Genomic DNA, 20387 nt, shown 5'->3' on the forward strand with positions numbered 1-20387 from the left:
ACTACAAATAAAATTCAATTTAAATTTTTTTTATCAAAAATATATTTTTTAATGCTCATTGTTCAATATTTTATTGCACAAATAATTAGTTTTAGTGCACACTACAGATAAAATGTTGCCCAATGTAACGTTTTTACTGAATACAGATACATTTATTTAATGCCCATTTTTTAATATTTCAATGCACAAATCATCCGTTTTAGTGCACACTACAAATAAAATATTACTATATGTGAAAGTAATTTATCATAATAATAATTTTTTTAAGCATACCAAGTTTTATTTGCTGCAACTCTTTCCTGGTAACAAATCTAACATCAACAGCAACTAAATGACTTCGGCAGAAAGTATAATTAAAATATAGGTTTAAAACATTTAATGCTCTTATTATTTTTTAAATTAAAATAAATAGCCTTTTTATTGTATTCATTATTTAAACACTACTTATTTGTTTCTTTATAATATTACGAATCTTTATCGTTTACTAGTTACGCCAATCAAGCTCAGGGTGTTCCAAGCCTTCCAAAATTATTGTTCATATATAAAATCTTTGTGACTAATATGTCTTTTTAATTATCGTGAAGTTGTATAATATACATATATCCCTTCCGCGTTTTGAGTAATTAATAATATTTTTATAATTATAGTTTTATTGTAATTTTACTTCCTGAACAAGTTATTTTTTTTATTTTTCCAAAACCTGTCATTCAAAACTGTGATGATACTAATTGAGTATCGAGATTTAAAGAATCATTTTATAGATTTTGATTAAAATAAAAAGTTGAACGTAAACCACAAGGCCATTTTTCTTGAGACTTCGAAACCAAAGCCAAGAATAACAACAAAATCTCCCATTCCAGAATCACTATATTAATAACTAGCGCTCTGTACCCGACGTTGCCCGGGATTGAGATTTAACGCAAATATATTTATGAATATTACGAGAAACATTTTTTCTATATTTACATACATATATTGGAAAGCGTTTCCTCAGAAATAGTAGACAAATATAATCTTTATGCAATTTTTCGACCATGTTTTTTTTTAAATAACAAAAACATAAAAATAAATACATTTTCTTGTTTGTTTGTCGTTTCCTATGCAACCGAATGTTGACTAACTGAATTTTAACGAATTAGATTATCAATAAACGGTTACCCACCTCTGTTTAACCGTGCGGTTAAGTTCTAATAATAATCGGACTAACCGTGTAACTAAAAGCGCAAGGAGCTTTCCCGCATTGGAACGATTATCCCACGCGATTCGTTGCTTCTTTCTTTACTTTTATCGAATTTGTTCTTATGCTTTGTTTACTGGCAATCTATTATATGTCTACGATATAGTGTGTAGTTTAGGGTTCATTGTTGCGTCAAAAAACGGTGCTTTACACGCTCGAACGACCGTTTTTCACAGCTATCCAACAAGCGCTTGTGTCATTTTCCTCAGACGGTCGCGCTCTACTTGACCGCTCGTCGGCTTTTGCTCTTTTTTGCCGGTTCGTTATCGCAATGTGCGATTTTTTTCAGACGCGTTTATCGCGTGGGATTTCTATTTAATTGATATAGAAAATAAAATGAAATTTAAGAATTGTTACACAGACCAGAGCTGGAGGTTCCTTAATTTTTTGTTTCGATTTAATAACAAGAAGCAATTAAAATACATTTTAATTACTCAGTATATAGCTGATATTAACTTTTTATTGTATTTATTTCAGTCGCGAAAATCACTGCGAAATTGAGCGGCGACGAAGAAACAAGATGACCGCCTACATAACTGAACTTTCCGACATGGTGCCAACATGCAGCGCCTTGGCCAGGAAACCCGACAAGCTCACCATCCTCAGGATGGCCGTGGCACACATGAAGGCGCTCAGGGGTGAGTACTGAATAATGATACTTATTTTATTATATTAGGTCTGCTACTATCAAAACCAATAACTCCCTGAATCTGACTATAATAAAATAATATAGTACAACTATTCGAAAATAACCAAGCTATGTAAATCTTTAAGGGTTCGATTTAACAGGGAATTATTTTAAGAGTTATATACATTTAAATTAATACCTTGTTCCATAAAACGAATTGTTTGTGCATTACAATAATATAAAATCAGCATTAAATAATTTTTTATGTTAAATTAAAAATATTAGATTTAGATGATTAAATGATTATTAGATTGACATATTAAATAAGTGAGCATTAAAAAAACTATTTTTAGTAAAAAAAATATTAAGCAATATTTTATTTATAGTCCAATAGCTGTTTAACTTTTCATTTCATGATTATTTTTATTGTGAAAAAAAATATTAAAGGCTAAATGTTACTCTATACCAGGGTTTCCCAAACTTTTTCAGCGACGGAACACTTGGCAAATCCGAAAATTTTGGCGGAACACCTAACTTATTTTTTAGGCTGGGTAATTCATAATAAAATAAAACATGTTATTAAAGAAATGTTATTAAATCTATTTAATAAACATAAAAATACAAATAAATAAAACTACTAATGACTAAAGATTTTGGGTTCTTAAATAACAATTTTTTTTTATATCAGGCACAATTTTGGTTAGTTGTATTTTCATATCTGCCGTGGCGTGGAGTCTATTTCTGTATTTTATTTTTGTTGCAAAATACTTAAAAAATCCCACTTCGCATAAATATGTCGTGAAAAACGGAAGTAAACAAACCAGAACTTGTTTTGACACCTTGGGGAACTCTTCAGTCAGACTCGCCCAGAAATTATTTAATGGTTGATATTTTTGTTTCAAATCAGAGTCATTAACTAAATTCTCCTAATCCCTTAAGTCCACTGGTTTTACTGTTACGGAAAATGGATTCCGAACCCAGGAATCGTCCTTACTAGTATTCGGAAAATATTTCGAAAGAGTTATTTTCAAGTAATATAGGTGTTCTAAAAACCTAGTGAAACTTTTTTATCTACTTGAAAATTCAGTTCATTTAAACATTCATATCCAAGACAGGAAAACAATCAGAATTATTAGATTCAACCGATAAAATCTGAAATTGTAATTTTTTATCAAAAGATTCAATTTTATCTCTCATATTAAAAATTGTAATACTTTTTTCTTGTAATTATAAGTTAACATCATTTCACTTTGTAAAAATATCTGCCAGATATGCAGATGTATCAACCAGGAAGGATTTGTTAAAATTTTTATAAAACGATGTTGCAAATTATTTTGTGCTTTCAAGAAGACTAATAATTCATTTCGAAGTTCATCAAGTCTTAATAGTATTTTTCCTCTGGATAGCCATCTCACTTCCGTATGTAAAAAAAGTGCTTCATGTTCACTACCCATTTCATCGCACAAAATTTTAAATAATCTGGATTGAAGTGGTCTAGATTTTACATAGTTTATCATTTTCACGGCTACTTCATAACATTTTTTAAATTTGTGGAAATTTTTTTAGTCAACAGTGCATGCCTATGCAAAATACAGTGACTGCTAGTAGCATATGTAGTCACATAAATAAAATTCGTATAACAAGCACTAATATCTTGTGATTAATTAACAAAAAAAATATTGTTTAAATACGATCAAATTTTAAAGATAAAAAAAACAACATCGACTAATGAAACTTTTCCCTCCAGATTTTATACACATCAATGTTGAATATTTAACACATATTTTCAAGCTTTTTTATCAGATTTATGAACAATTTTTATGTATTAGCAAGACTAACAATTTTTTTAATCTACTCTAAATTTTTGTGAAATATCTATTTAGGCTCCGCGGAACACATATTTTGGATCCGCGGAACACCAGTGTTCCGCGGAACATAGTTTGGGAAACCATGCTCTATACAATAAGGAAAAAATAATAATAAAAAATATATATATTGAAAATAAAATTCACTACAAAACAGTAGTGAATTATAAAGTATGTTGCAAATTTGCAACATCCAATTTAGAGTATATTGCAAATTTGCACCATTATGATACGAAGTACTTTAAGCCCAAACCTAACCTAATAAAAGTTCTAAAACTTATTATAGTATATATTATCATTTCTTAAATCTACAATTTTATTATTAATTTAATAGTAAAAAAACATTTTTAGTGAATACTAAAAATAAAATATTGTTTGATTTAATATTTTTTATTGAAACTAGTTTTTTTTTTTTAATATTTTAATGCATAAATAATTTGTTAGTCGAAAAATCATTTTTAGTGAATACTAAAAATAAAATATTGTTTGATTTAATATTTTTTTTATTGAAAATAGTTTTTTTTTAATATTTTAATGCACAAATAATTTGTTTTAGTGCATACTACAGATAACATATTGCTCAATGTAATATTTTTTATTGAATAAATATATATTTATTCAATATTTTAATACACAAATCATTCGTTTTAGTGCACACAACAGATAAAATCTTGCTCAATCTAATATCTTGAACATAATTAAGCACCGCAGCAACAATTTTTTTCGTTTTTATTTAAAAGCTAATTAGCTTGGTTACAATTTTAATCATTTTTCTGTAAATGTGCAACGAAAATATTGTATTTCTTATGTATTAATTCTTTTTCTTGAGAACCATATATTTGAATTTATATTTTTTTTCTTGAATCTGTCTAACTGTTACTGGATCCATGTCCATAATTGTTTCACTGAACACTGTGATGTCCTCTGCTCTAGAAATTCATGACGATCGTCAAATAAGCTTTGCCATTTTCACCTAAACCTAATATAAACAAAGAGGCGATTTAACACATTGAATACCGTATGCACAATTTAGGGAGTTGCTGCAGTGTAATTTTATTAAAAGTATATAGAGTTTAGTTACATGTTGAATTATATGCTATGTAAATGATGAACAGACGAGGCACCGCCGTCGCCAAATTCCTGTCGAGTTCCGCCGAAGAAAGTGTTGCCCTCCGCCGCCGTCGCGTCTGTTTTGGTTATAATAAAATAAATACATGCCTTTCTTGACAACTAATGAACAATGTGGTTGTCAGATCTAGTATTCAAACATTCTTTTCAACAAGCTTTCTTAGTCACAGATTTATAAAACGGTCAATTTACAACATTTAACTTAACGCCCTCAAAGATTACTTCCTTGGACATACAACCCCAACTCTTTGCCACCCCATCCCATCTGCCCGCATACCTTTCTACCCCTTTCGTAGTCTACACTCTTTCTTCCCCGCCGCCCCGCTTTCTTTCTTTAATTGCCGCATAAATTAATCCGACGACGGCGAGGGGGCACTTTTTTTTCAGCGCGCGCCACTCGTCTCTCTTGTCTCGTCTTCTTATCCGCTGCCCGGGTTGTGTTTTTTTTCTTTCCTTTTTCTAAAAGGGCACCCTCTTACTTTTGTCTGGAGGGGTCGCTCTTGGACGCCAGCCCACCTCTATTTTTTAATTAAGCACCTAACTAGTGCTCGCCTTTTTGCGGAAAAGGCCGACGGCGGCGTTAACACTTAACTCGCAGAAGGCGGAAAGTTGTATTTAAAAATGTTTGTTAGCGACATGCATAATTTCTTCCTCTTCAATTTTTTTTTATTTTCAAACAGTACATGAATACTTATCAAGCTCTCAGAATATTTACAGTTAATCCATAAATACGCTGCAATATATTGGATACAGTTGAACATTTTGAGATAAGATTAGGGGCGTGTTCAATGTGTTAATGTTTACGTAAGGTATGCTAAAGTTATGTTTATATACGAATAAGTATATAAACTAACATGCGTGTGCATATGAGCATGTGACAGAGAACAAAAAAACTTGTAGTCACGATATGACATCGTAAATGGAATACTAAACGATTCGCGGTGCACGGTCATCGTTGTGTTTAGGGTCTCTATCAGCTTCGGTCAATCAGCTTCTGTTGCCCACTATGTATTGTTATTGTGTCAGGGGCGTCATAGTTTTGTTTTAATAAAATACCTATTATTATATTTAAGGTTAGAACTTTTTATCGAGATATATGTATATACAGGGGTGTGACAAAATAATTGGACCACTCCCATTTTGTAATTTTGCGAACAACAAAGCGTAGGAAATAAATGTTGTTAAATTACAAAAAAGTAATGCATATATGTATATCAAAAAGGTTGGGGATAAGATACAGTTACAGATTGAACAAATGAGACTGTATTCAGTGTGCAGCAATTTGTGGTTCTGCCAAAACATTCGAATAAAATAATTACGTTTTAATTGATATTAAATGGTAATTTGTGGATTAATTCGATAGTATTTAATAATATTTTTTGTGTAAAATGGCCTAATGAAAAAATATTTCTGCTGTAGTGAAAATTGATATTTGTTCTTTAATTGGTGAAAAAACTCGTACTTAAAAAATCAACCTGTCTCATCAATCAGTGATGTGAATAAAAAAATGTTAGCACTTGCCCATTAACCTTATACGTTTATATTGCAAGATGAAAAAATATCTAAGATCTTGCAGTGTTAATAGACTGCAAAGAGTTTAGCAGATGATCTTATTAACACATTGAATACCGTGTGCACAGATTTACGTTGCGTCCGAGTGCACAAATTTGCGCTTTTCGTCATTTTAACTTCATATAACAAATCACATGTTAAACTGCGTATTTACCGTAGCGTATTTATTTAGTGATCTAGCTAAAGATGTCACTAACATTAAATTAACTAAAATAGTTGAAAAAATCGATACATGAAATTCCAGAGACTCAAAACTCGGGTAAAAAAAATTGTTTCAAGGCAGTGCTTACTGATTTTTTTCTATGAATATATCCAACATATATTCAAAAAATTGTATCTCTTTTGTGACTAGATAAAATTCGAGTCCCTTATGTACAAGGACATCATTTAAGATTTTCATGGGTGAGATTTCATGAAATGACATTTTTCTGGCTAAATTCAAGGTGGCCCGTTTACAATCCACGTCAAAAGCAATAAAATCGTGCCGTCGCAGTAAAATCGATCGGTTATCTAGCGTTCATATTACGACCTACAATAAGTGAGATTTTAATAGAGCATATCTAAACCGAATTTTGACCAATAAGATGGCGCAAAAAACAATTATCACTTCTCAGAAGTCAAAAATCCACATCAAAAGCAATAAAATCGTGACGGCGGCGTTGCAGTGGGAACGCTAGCGTTCCCACTGCAACGCCGCCGACACGATTTTATTGCTTTTGACGTGAATTTTTGACTTCTGAGAAGTGATAATTGTTTTTGCGCCTTCTTATTGACCAAAATTCGATTTGAATATACTTTAAACAATGCTCTCATATTAAAAGTTTGTTGTAATAACATTAAGGATAGCTATCATATTTTTATAACATAGTATAATACCAAATTTCAGTCAAACTATAGAGCAATATGCGAGATGTACTTCTTCTGCTTATTTACCTCTTGAGATAAGTTGGCATAGGTTGTTTTTTTGACTTGACTTAATGAAAGTTTTAAAACTATAATTTGTTTTAGAATTTGCATTAGGTTAGGTTTGGTTTAACAACAAATGGACGTTTCGCAACTGTTAAATTGAATTTCATAGACATTTTAGAGAAGCATATTAGTTAAATTAAATTTTCGCTAGTAGAAATATATATCTATTGGTGAAAATGTATTTGAAATTCACTAGTGAAAACATAACTTCACTGAAAAATACACTTTCACTGTAGCATTTAAATATCGCATGTAAATAAATAATGATAAGTATGTATTATAAATGTATATATTATTACAAATGGAAACTGGAAATCGTGTACCAAGAAAATAAAAATGTGTAAATAAATTTTAACACTTTACGGTCAATTTACGCGGTGATAGTCGAACGAAACTCAACCGTGCAACTTTGACATTTTGTCTGAAAAATACACATTCACTGTAACATTTATATATCGCATGTAAATAAATAACGATAAGTATGCAAATAGATATATTACTATATAAAGAATAATTGAAATCATATAATTTTACTAGCACCTGCTAAATAAATTATATTTTCACATGTAAAAATATATATATCTACCGGTGAAAATGCATTCTGATTTAATTTCACTAAAATTACATATTTTAAAAAATATTGAGATTTTCTTTAAGGGATAACCCGAGAATTTCTGATTTGGAATCAGTGACGTCATATCAGTTTTTTTAATATTTGTATTTCATTAAGATACATAGTATTTAATTAAATGACATGCAGTTTTCTGGCCAAATTCAAGAGGCGGGGAGCAAATGCCCCACCTATTCCCCCAAAATCACGTCCCTGATTTTTATTACTAAAGGCCTTCGAACGTATTCATTAATCCCTAATGGTTTGCCGCTAATACTTGGACCAACGCATACCACCGGTTGGGAGTCACTGAAGTAGGTCATTGTTATTGATATAATGCATGAAATACTGGAATCAAAACATCTAACGATATATTGACATTTTTTCTCTGGCAACAATATCAAATTGGACGGTTGTGCGAATATCGCCGCGTAAATCGACGGTAAAGGGTTAAAAATAAATAAATTATTGTAGAGGTCACAGAGTTTCATATTTGTTGTTTTAAAAATAAGCAATAATATTATATCATTTTATTATAATCTGTATCGTTTTTATTTCTATAATATGTAAATTTAATGATGCTAAACATAAATGTATTTTTTTATTTTATTGGTACGCTATCTACAGTTGAAAAGTTAACTATTAAAAAAGTATTGAAGGTTTTAAAAAAATTAAGTTTAGGCTCTAATATTCGCAAATAAGCCGGTATGCAATGTGTTGAGTGTTTAATTTGTTTTTAATCGAATTTATTTGATTTTTTTCTTATGTATCATCCGTGGAAAATAAATAGGTGTAGCGGTTTAACAATTTATCGATAGTATGTTTGTCTCAATATAAATAATGACACATCCTTAACTATCGAATTTCAATAACAAGACATACTTTTAAACAAGTCACAGTTTTCGTTTATGTTCGCTTAGTCTCTATTTATATGTGAAAGGTCTTTTAGAACTTTCCATAAATGGCACGCGCAAGAATTTCTCGCGTGCCAATTTTAGCACACTTCAAATAATCAAAGTATTACAATATGAAATAATACCATTCACGATGTCGGACTGAGCTGCTCTGAAAAATCGCACAGTAATTTCCCGCTGAATATGCATGAGCGTTATTGTTTTTCCGGCTCGATTCAGTTTTTCCACGTTGTCGTTTTGCGTCTCGTGTCGTGCAACGGCCGCCAAAGCTCAGTTCACATGACGAATCAGATATCGGCCCGCCCGGCAAGTTTGCCGCATTAGTTTTTCCAGGCTCGGAAAAAATATTATGCTACGTTAATAAATCACGGCGGTTCAGGCTAAACTCTCTTAAATTTAACCGACATTTTACGTTTCTCGCGGCAGCGTTGCGGAATGAATGTCAATCGAAATCGTACGCTTTTTGACGACGACGACGAAGACGGTCGTGACCGTTGAAAAAACGACGGTTGCGACCGATCGGCCACGTGTTTTGATCGCGTTAATGCTGTGGTGGTGATTTTTTTTTTGTTGGTGCGAGTCCAAAGCGTTTAATCGAGCTTTTCAATTAGATTGTTGTAAGAAACTACACAAAAAAGCGTCGATTCCATTAAGTGATGTAACTGATGGTGTCCGACGATATGGCAGGCACGCAAGTTGTCGATTAATTAAAGTGTCAGAGTTCTACTTTATGCTTAATTATTACGATTGAAAGATAATACATATCATTAATGACACGTGGAAAGCGCTCTTGTTGCTTTATTGGCGCACGATTACCCTAAAGGCAATCCCTTATTCCTGACATCTAACTCTGACCATCCACGTAGGATGTATGTCACTTCATGAGTTTCAGTAAATTATAAATATTTATCGGTAATAAAAATCATGTCGGGCATCGTGTTTCGTACAATTTATAAAACCAACTGTCGGTCCCTCACTGTCGTAAGGTACCGTAGCTAATTTTAGGGTAAAGAAGTTTTATATTCTCTAATTATATTTTGATTGACGATCAAGAGTCGTACTAATATTATGGATAAGTAAAATTTCAAAAACGCATTTTAGCGTATTGCTCGAAATAAAACATATCACAGTAAAAATATAAGGTTTTCCCATTAAATATGTTTTTGCTTAAACGTGGCTTCGAACAGTTAATTTTTCATTTTAGTTTTTGTTCCGGTTCAATTAAAATTATATATCGGTTCGGTTCCGGTTTTCATTCAGGAAAAAGTAGTTTTTGGTTTTTGGTTCAGTTCCGGTACGAAATCCTGAGTTTTAATGACATATTTAAAATAAGCGTATTATACTCGCATGTTTACACAGTTAAATGCATCGTGTTGCCATTTGGCAACACATCAACTTTTACCCGCTGATTATTTTAGATTGTCGTATTATGTGATTATTAAGCTATATACAGTAAAATTAGTCACCTATGATGAAATTATTCATAAAAAATATATTTAAATTATGAATAATGATGAAATGGATAGCTCTTGAACTGACTGTATTAATGCAAATATAGTGTAATAAATTACTATATATTGCACTATATTTGCGTTAGTACAGTTAGTTCAAGAGCTATCCGTTACATTATTATTTATAATTTAAATATATTTTTTATGAATAATTTTATCATTATTCATAAAAAATATAATTCTGTCTATAATCCAAATGTCTGTATCACGTGAAATGGAAAATTTAATTGGCACATTTATAAGTATTATACTCGTGTTTAACCGTTAAATGCGTATTGTTTCCGTTTGGCAACATTCATAATTTTATTCGCTTGATTCCTTGTGTAGTCGTTTAAAACAGTATAAAGTAGATATTATTGGTATTTATCAGTTTATTTATTTTATTTATTTTATTTTATTAATTTATTTAGCTTAATAGCTAATCTTTACATCTAACAAATTTAGTAAACATATATAAAATATATAAAAAATACATAACAGAAAGAAAAAATATACAATAATAAAGACTTAATATTATAATATCTTATTTCTATATGTACGAAGGTGTTTTTTTATTCCATTTATAAAACCCGTTATATTTTTGCTGTTTCGGATTTCTCTTGGAAGACTATTATATAAATTAAAACCTCCGTACATAATTCCCCTAGCCGTACTCGTTTTCTTATACTTAATTATCTTTAAATTTTCTCTATTTCTAGTATTATATTTATGTACATCTTTATTTCTTATTAAATACTTATTAAAATAGTGTGGTAACATATTATTTTCTAACTTATATATAAATACTAAAACATTCATACTCAATATTTCTTGAACATTCAACCATTCTAATCTATCAATCATACTTTTACAATTAGTTAATCTATTTTTATTTAAGATTACTCTCATTGCCCTATTTTGTAATTTTTGCAACATTTGTTTATCTAATTTATTCAACATATTTAATAGTGTTGCACAATAATTAAAATGGGGCAATATTATACTATTGTAAATTAATTTTTTTGTATTTATACTTAATATATTTCTTAATCTAGATAATAAACCTATTTTTCTACTAATTTTTTTTAATATGTAATTACAATGTTCTTTAAAGTTTAATTTTGTATCAACAATTACTCCTAAATATTTTATATTATCCACTATTTCTATATTAGAGTTATTTATTACTATTTTGGTACTATCATCTAACACATTTTTATAATTAATAAACATACATTTAGTTTTATTCTCATTTAATTTAAGTACATTATTCTTTAACCATATCTCTAACACACCTAATTCATCATTCAAATTACTCACAACTTCTTCAATGTTATCACCCATGCAATAGATCAATGTGTCATCCGCAAATAGATGAACTTTACATTTTCTTACGTTATTAACTATATCATTCATATATAAAACAAACAACAATGGTCCCAATTTAGACCCTTGTGGTACTCCATAATACACTAACCTCTCTTCAGAACATACATTATTTATCTTAACTTTTTGTTTTCTTTTATATAAGTAATTATTAAACCATCTCAAAACTATATCACTTATACCTATACTCTCCAATTTCTTCAACATTATTTCTCTGTCTATTGTTTCGAAGGCTCTCTTGAAATCCAAGAAAACTGCTCCAATGATTTTGTTTGTATCCTTAGCCAACAGCCAATCATTTATCACTACTTGTAATGCAGTTTCAGTGGAATGCTTTTCTCTGAATCCCGATTGTTGTTCACATATTATGTTTTGAGAAGTAATAAACTCCTTTAATTGTTTGATTACTACTTCTTCTATTATTTTTTCTATACACGGTAGCATGTTGATTGGTCTCATTTCTTCAACTTTTTTACTATTTTTTATTTTAGGTATAGGTACAATAGTAGCAATCTTTAAATTTTCAGGCATTTCTCCTAAGGAGAGTGCTTTATTTATTAAATAATTTAATTTAGTTCCTATTATTTCCCATGTTTCTTTAATTATATTTATATCTAGTTCATCAGTACTAGTTCCTTTTTTAAATTTACATATTATGTTATGAATTTCATCTAATGATACTGATTTAAATTTACTAAATTTTACAATTAATGTTTTATTATTATATTGTACTAAATTACTAATCCTTGGTATTGAATTTACAATTTCTTCTATGCTCTCAATGTAATATGTATTCATTTTTTCTGCCATTATATAAGGATCTTGATATATATTTCCATTAATTTCCATTTTTATTATGTCGTTTTTCTGAGTTGGATTAATTAATTGTTTTATTGATTTCCACATCTTATTTGGATCATTTTGTATTTCATCTATCAATTTTTCATACCATTTCTTTTTAGCCATTCTTAATACTTTGACTGCCATATTTCTACATTGTGTGTATGTTTTCCATTTTTCATTAAAGACTTTATATTCTATTTGTTCTGTTTTTAATATTTGAAAAATTTTGTATGACTCATCTCTTTTCTTTATAGCATTTTTAACATCATCATTAAACCACGGTTTTGGGTTGTAACGATATTCCTTTTTAAAATTATATTGACTTTTTGTTTTACAATCTACTATATTCTTATAAATTTTGTTCCATATCCTATTAACATCCATATTATCTACATTCCAGTCACATTTTTGTAATTCTAATCTTAATTTATTAAAATTAATTTTTTTAATTATATCAATTTTTTTTGTTTTTTTAAACTTAAGTTCATTATGTTTTTCTATATAAATATATACAATTGAATGGTCAGTTATTCTTGGAGTTGATTTTACTTCACAATAAATTTTTTTGTTGTTGGTAAATACTAAATCTATTAATGTGCTCGATCTATTATTAGTCCTTGTATTTTCTTTAACACATTGTCTTAAACCAAATATATTTGATATTTTTTCTAATTTTGCTGTGTAAAAATCTTCACATTTGTTCCAATTAAAATTCCAATCTCCAATTAAAACAGTATCCAAAATTTGATCAAAACTCCATTCTGCAATATTATTTATAAATTCTATGAATATATTCGGATTACTATTTGGAGATCTGTATGCTATACATAATATTATGGGAATTTTTTCAATAAAAATCTTAACTGTGATAGACCAGTATGTCTTATCTTGATTATTTTTAAATATAGTATTGAATTTTATATCATTTCTAATATACAGTATAACACCTCCTGTATGTCTGGAATTAGAATCACATCTAATTATATTATAATTGCCAATATTTAGTTCAAATTCTTCAATGTCATTTGTGATATGGGTTTCAGTTAACCCTAAAAATATTGGATATTCCTTTTCAGTAATTAATTCTATTTCCTCTTTATGTTTTAAATAACCTTGTGCATTGATTAATATCCCAGTTACTGATTCTTGTTTCCCATATGAACTTGATTTTTTTAATTGCTATACTATATTATATTGTATTTTATTATAGTAATTTTGCTCGTATCTTTTATAAATTGAACAATTTCTATCCATGGAGTTGTGTTCCACATTCAAATTAAGATTTAGTAATTTATTTGCTCTACAGCAATTCACACAGTTTTCTTTTTTGTTGCATTGATTTATTAAATGTTCTTCCGAACCACATTTTATACAATTTTTTTTATTTTTACATTCACTGGCTTTGTGATTATAACCATAACAGTTATAACAACGGTATATGAATATGTCTTCATATACTTTACACCTATCCCATTCAATATTTAATTTGCCTACATCCATTATATTTTTAAATGTCGTAACATCTACTTCAATAATAGCATCATACTTATTAAATTTGTTTTTTTTAATATGTTTTACTTCTAAATAACATTTGTTTTCTTCTACACATGTGTTTTGTTTCATTATACACTTTTTTAGTTGATCATATTTTAATTCTTCAGAAATTCCAATTATTTTTATTTTTGGTTTCTTTAAATTTCCTACTTTTATATTATATTTATCTCCTAGTTTTTTTACTGCATCTGTCGTAATTTTCGATGCATCTTCTTTACTATCACATGTAATTATTATACCTCCTTTGCTTATTGGTCTTATATTTTGTATTCCAACTTCTAATTCTGTTGGTTTAATTAAATTTTTGCAATCCTTTTTTGTCTGCTCTATATTTTGCAAATTTTTAGGTATAATTATCGCAATATCTTTTCCTTTTTTTACGACTTCCGAATAATGTTTCTCTTGCATTTTATTTTTAATAATATTGTTATTTAAATTTAGTTTATCCTTTATATTATAAACATCTTTTCTAACTTCATTTAATAACTCAATTATTGAGTTATTATTTTCATTTTTATTATTTTCATCGTTCCTATTAGTTTTTAATACATCTAATAAATGTTTATACATTATATCAAATGTATTAGTTATAATGGTTTTTTTTTCTTTTGATAATATATTACCATTTGATAATAATACATTTAATTTTGTTTTTAATTCATTAATTTCCTTTATTCTATTTTCTGGCGTAATTACGCCCGCTAGAGTCACGCCGCTATCGGCCATTTTTTTTTTATGTAACAATACTAATTATTTCTATCTTATACTATTTATATATTATATTAATCAATCTATTTATACTATTTATTAAATTGTGCTACATACGCGTAAATATCTGCCGGTTTTCACCTCCAAAGGGGTTGGTTACCACAATCTTGGCTAATTGCACGGCAGACACATGCACATACGATGAACACAAACAACTAACTTGTATAAATATAGAAGTATTCTTTGCTTTACTCAATTCAGTTGAATTATATAAAGAATGTTATAATTAAACTTTGCTAAATCAAAACGTACAATTGTTTCTAAGCTATTTACATGAATTACTTATGTAATTTGTTAGCCCTCACGCTCAGTTTCACCATTTTTTTTAAATATTTATTTTTTTATAAACATAAGTTTTTAAATTTCGTAAACCTTTGTATCAAGTGAGATAAATTGCTTTCTTAGCATAATAATTTAAAGTTGAAATGACGCATATAGTAGCTCGAATGCATGGATTATAATCTTATATAACTGTTTAATGCGTAATGTTGCCATTTGGCAACATAAATAATTCCACCTATTTTAATTTTCAAGTTACATTATGTAGTCATTAAACTATTTATAATATAAGCATTAAATCATTCAACTGATTTGAGTAAAAAAACAATAATTTTATATCCACATATTAGTAACTCACAATACTAGTATCGCTAATAGTGGATGCTCTTTCTGATGATTTTTTTTAATACCGGAAATCGGGATTGAAAATTCGTAGATTCCCGAAAATGTAAACGTATTTTTATAAAAAAATATATAAAAAACACGTTAATTACTTCTTTATTTGAAAAAATAAAAATGTATCAAGTAAAATAAAGAGTTTCTTTGACATAAATAAATAATGCGTTTGAAAATAACTTGGATGCCTGTATTATACTCGTATTTAACCAATAAATACGTATTGTTGCCATTTGGCAACATTTGCTATTTTATTCGTTTATGTGTAATCTATATACAGCATTAAGTATTTTTATCGTTAGTCACCAAATAGAGTAGAAATTTACTACACTTAGATTAAAAAATCGTTTTATTTACTTCTACATCCCCTGAAAAAAAGTTATTTTTCAATCGAATTATTTGCCACTTTAGGATTTAATTTAATACAAAAATAAGATCAATTTTAATTCGGATATCACAATAATTTTATGTCTTAGTTTTTTGGTTAAGTTAAATTTAGTTATATGATATATGTATGTATTTCATAACTTATACTTCTAAATTTATTTATTTAATTTATATCATAATATTAACCCTTTGGTTGCCACGTCTTCTATGATCACTATTTCGAAATAAAAAATTTTTATGCATAGAGCAAATACCCCCAAGCTCATTTAATTCAATGATTGCATATTTAATATGGCATTTTTTTGCTAAGTAGCAAAAATGTGCTAATCGGATTTCGCAACTAAATGGTTAAAGTAAGACATTGTATATTTTATTTACTATATGTTGTTGAACATCCTTGAAGACGAGAGATTCAATTTCTCGACCTCACACACGAGCGCTTCAAAGGCGCGAGCAAGCGAGCCAAAAGGTCAATTATGACACTCGAACAAGAAAAACCATAAGCACTACATAACAAATCCCTAGCATAAATCACAATTCTCTTACGTCGCTTACGACGAGCGCGATGAATGGAAACATATCAATCACCACCGTAGCACGAACGCCGCGTAAAAAACGCCTAATAAATTAAACTTGGATGAAAAAAAAGCTTTTTTCATAATTTTTGAAGATTCGGGTGAGGTCGATTATGACCCCGCACAGGAAACGGAGACACACTGGCCGCGTCGAAATCTCTTCACGATTCCATTGTCCGGCGAGAAATTAACTGGTCGAAGGAGGAATATCAATGGCCGTGCGGATGATCGTTGAGGATGATGTTCGAATGCCAATTCGTTTTCTAACGACGAAAATCGGGCCGTAAATCTTTCCGGCAACGCGCGGGGATTCGAGATTGTCGGTCGTCGAGGAATGCGGCCGCGAATGGAGGATAATGTGAAAATTGGATATTCGACGTGTGTAAAGCCGGGCTGCTGAAAAGTTAACCGGAATCGTATTTTGTTTTATCACATTAGAAATCCGGCTTTTATTATCCCGTTAAAGAAACTTTTACTGTCTCGTTAATTTGTGGATGTACGACTATACCGCACGGTGCGTGAAGCCATGAGTACTATTTCTATGCATGTTTCTCGAAGCTTATAAATAAAAGTAATTTTTGTGCTGTAATATTTGATGATAATGGCTTTTGAAAATCTGCGTGGTGCTTGTGAGCTTTTCCTGTGTGATTATTGTAAGCAAATTCTTGGGTGTTCTGACATGCCAATTTCACTCTTGTTTTGTTATTAGTTTCAAACCGATTATGCTTAAAAAACGAACCGTAATATACCATATTGTATTGTTTTACTTATTACAGTCAGGCTTGATTTTTTTTCGGCTACTAAGGATTATGGTATCTATTTTTTATGCGAGCTCAAACTTAAACGCATTGCAGCACTGGCCCTATTAAATAATAATTTGGGATTTGGAGCGGATAGTGTTAGTCATAGAACTGTAAGGTATGAACTCACGTATTTTTAAGCCGAAGGACTGACTTTTCAACCAAAATAGACGCTGGAGAAGCTGGTAACAGTTTATTTAATTAAGCATGTATAAAATACCACATACATATGAAAATGTAACTGATGGTTACAGATGGTGGAGTCGAAATTGCTGGTATTGTCGGCTGATGTGCCTTAGGGTTGAGTCTCAGAAGCGTCTTCCTTTATCTACCTCTCTGTGCCTATGTGTCATATTTTATATTGCTGGTTTGAGACAGCTCTTTCGAATCACAGATGAGGATGTTGGCGGTCCAATTGCATCAGCTCTTAGTCACACCCACGATATGTGTTTATGGCTTAAAATTTAAATTCCCAACCAGCTATTTTCGGTAATCGTTAACAAAGGAGCAACAATAACAATAGTCCTTTTTGAGCATGATAGAACGCGTTTTCTACCACGCATACTTTTTACACAAAATGGTAGTTTTTTCGGCACTATCATCTCGGGTCGAATCTGCTTATAGGTGGTCCGTGAACTATTAACAGTTATTAACACAATTGTTTCGTCCAGAGCCCTTTCTTTTCTATCTCTCTTACATTGTTAAGACTTTACTTTCGAGACGAGTTGGTATTTATTTTAATTTGTTCGAATAGGTCGTTATAATTGGTTGAAATCCCCACGGAACTGTTGGAGAAATTTCGTACTGGCCGTTAATGCTACGGACGTCAGTTGACGTCAAAATATGTTTTACGTCTAATGACGCCAACATTTTATGATCGTTTAATGAGATTTAGGCCGGTTTCACACGTGCCGGGTGGATTTGCCCGGCACCGGGCCGGCGCCGTGTAGTGGGGATGGTGTTGTATGGGCTAGTACCTATCATTTCAGACGTGCCGGACAAATCTACCCGGCGCCGGACCGACGCTGACTGCCGGGTTGTCGCCGGCCGCGCTCACTAAACTGTCCGGCGCCGGGTACCGAGTTGAGTGTGGTGGGGGTAAAACTCAAACATGAACCGGGCCGTTGACAGTGATTGTGGTATCTTGTAATAAAATTATTAAATATATTCCTCGTGTTTAGGCAATAGCGGAAGAAATAGACCTCGAAATTTTAATTATATTAATGTAATCTCTTTTAATTATCTTAGTAGAATACATACAAAAATAAAAAAATAACGCGAAATGTGTGGAAGGACTTATGTGAAGCCGTTAATCCTAAATTATTGGCACCAGTTGACGGGGTATAGGTCGGGTTGGGAAGAAACCGGCCAGAAACCGGCCAGAGACCGGCCACGTGTGAAAGCTTTGTAAACGGCGCCGGCCCGGTGCCGGGTGAATCCATCCGGCACGTGTGAAACCGGCCTTAAGGTAATATTGAAAAAATAATTAAAGGAAATATAGCACCATCTCTGGATAAAAATAAAAAAAAATTAAATATAATTTGGACTTCATATATTGGTTTTTATTTTCGTCGTGATGCTCCAATACATACTTTGAGTATAATTATTGGCACATATAAAAAAACTTTAAGGAATTCAATAAAAAAATAAATAGATTCAGTCAGTATGCATTTTTCTTTGTCGCGACCGTTGCGTTTCTGTTTTTTTTTTATAGTTATCGATTCGTGCTAGTCTTTTTTTTAATTGTTTTTAACTTATAATTATATAAACTTTTTATGCTATTGAAATTATTTTTTTCTAAAAATGGAAGGCACTTTTTTAAAGTAGACTATATACGAGCGTTCGCCGACATGATTGTATTGCTTTTGCCGTGAATTTTTGACTTCTGAGAAGTTAAAAAATTCGATTTGAATATACTTTGACCAATACTTTCATATCAGAAATACGTAGTAATATCGGTAAGCATAGCTATCATATTTTAAAACATAGTGTAATATCAAACATCGGTGAGAGTTTAGTTGGCTTATTTTGTATTTAGGCCTAATGAAAGTTCTAAAACCATAACTGGTTTTAGAATTTTCGTTCAGTAAGTTTTGGGTTTAAACAGCAAAATGACGTTTCGCAACTGTCAAATTAAGTTGCATAGAAATTTAGAGTAGCATATAATTTTACTAGCGCCTATCAGTTAAATTATATTTTCGCTAGTAGAAATATATATCTACTGGTAAAAATGTATTTGGACCTTACTAGTGAAAATAAAACTTTACTGAAAAATACACATTCATTGTAACATTTATACATAAATAAATAATATAAAAAACTTGTAATTATATAATTCTATTTTCACTGGTAATATCTACCGGTGAAAATGTATCTCGATATGATTTCACTGACATATTTTCGGGATAGATTCAAAACTGTTTTTTCTTATATTTTCTTTGAGGGATAATCGAGAATTTCTGGTGTAGAATAAGGGACGTCATTTCAGATTTTCCAGATTTTTTTTAATATTACAATTTAATTAAAATTCATATTATGTAATGCATTTTTCTAGCCAAATTTAAGGGGAGGGGGGTCAAATGTAGATTTTGAGCTCATAATATAACACTGTAATGATACATTTTTTTGCGTCCTGCTTAGTCACACGAACAAGTATTCATGCTTACTGTGTGATGCTTTGAATTAATGACTTACATCAATTGTATCTACTCCTAATTTTTATTGTAACATGCTAAATTGTCATCTATTGTCAAAAATTCCGGATAATTAAAAATTAAAACTTGTAAAATCTCTTTATTGTTCAAATTTGCTGTCCTAATTAAACGGAATGGTATCCCAGATAACCGAAGTAAATTACTATTATTTATTTTATTTGGTTTCTGTTCCTTGGGATTTGGCCCAAATAACCGGTCCCGACAAACCAGTGGTCCAATTAAACGGAATCTACTGTGCATTAATTGATACAATAATATAATATAAATAATAA

At 30.2% G+C, this 20387-nt stretch overlaps 1 protein-coding gene across 9 annotated transcripts in view; it reads left to right on the forward strand.

The window, feature by feature from the left end:
* tgo (Aryl hydrocarbon receptor nuclear translocator homolog tgo) overlaps window positions 1-20387 on the forward strand; it is a 137423-nt gene that overhangs the window by 86313 nt on the left and 30723 nt on the right. For all 9 annotated transcript variants that reach the window (XM_088190509.1, XM_088190511.1, XM_088190510.1 and 6 more), the window contains one exon: window positions 1715-1875. In XM_088190509.1, coding sequence (XP_088046635.1) covers window positions 1715-1875 — 161 coding nt within the window. The remainder of the gene's footprint in view (window positions 1-1714; window positions 1876-20387) is intronic.

Source organism: Plectrocnemia conspersa, unplaced genomic scaffold, assembly GCF_051122295.1.
Source record: "Plectrocnemia conspersa isolate PC_06_02 unplaced genomic scaffold, ASM5112229v1 ptg000008l, whole genome shotgun sequence".
NCBI lineage: Eukaryota > Metazoa > Arthropoda > Insecta > Trichoptera > Polycentropodidae > Plectrocnemia > Plectrocnemia conspersa.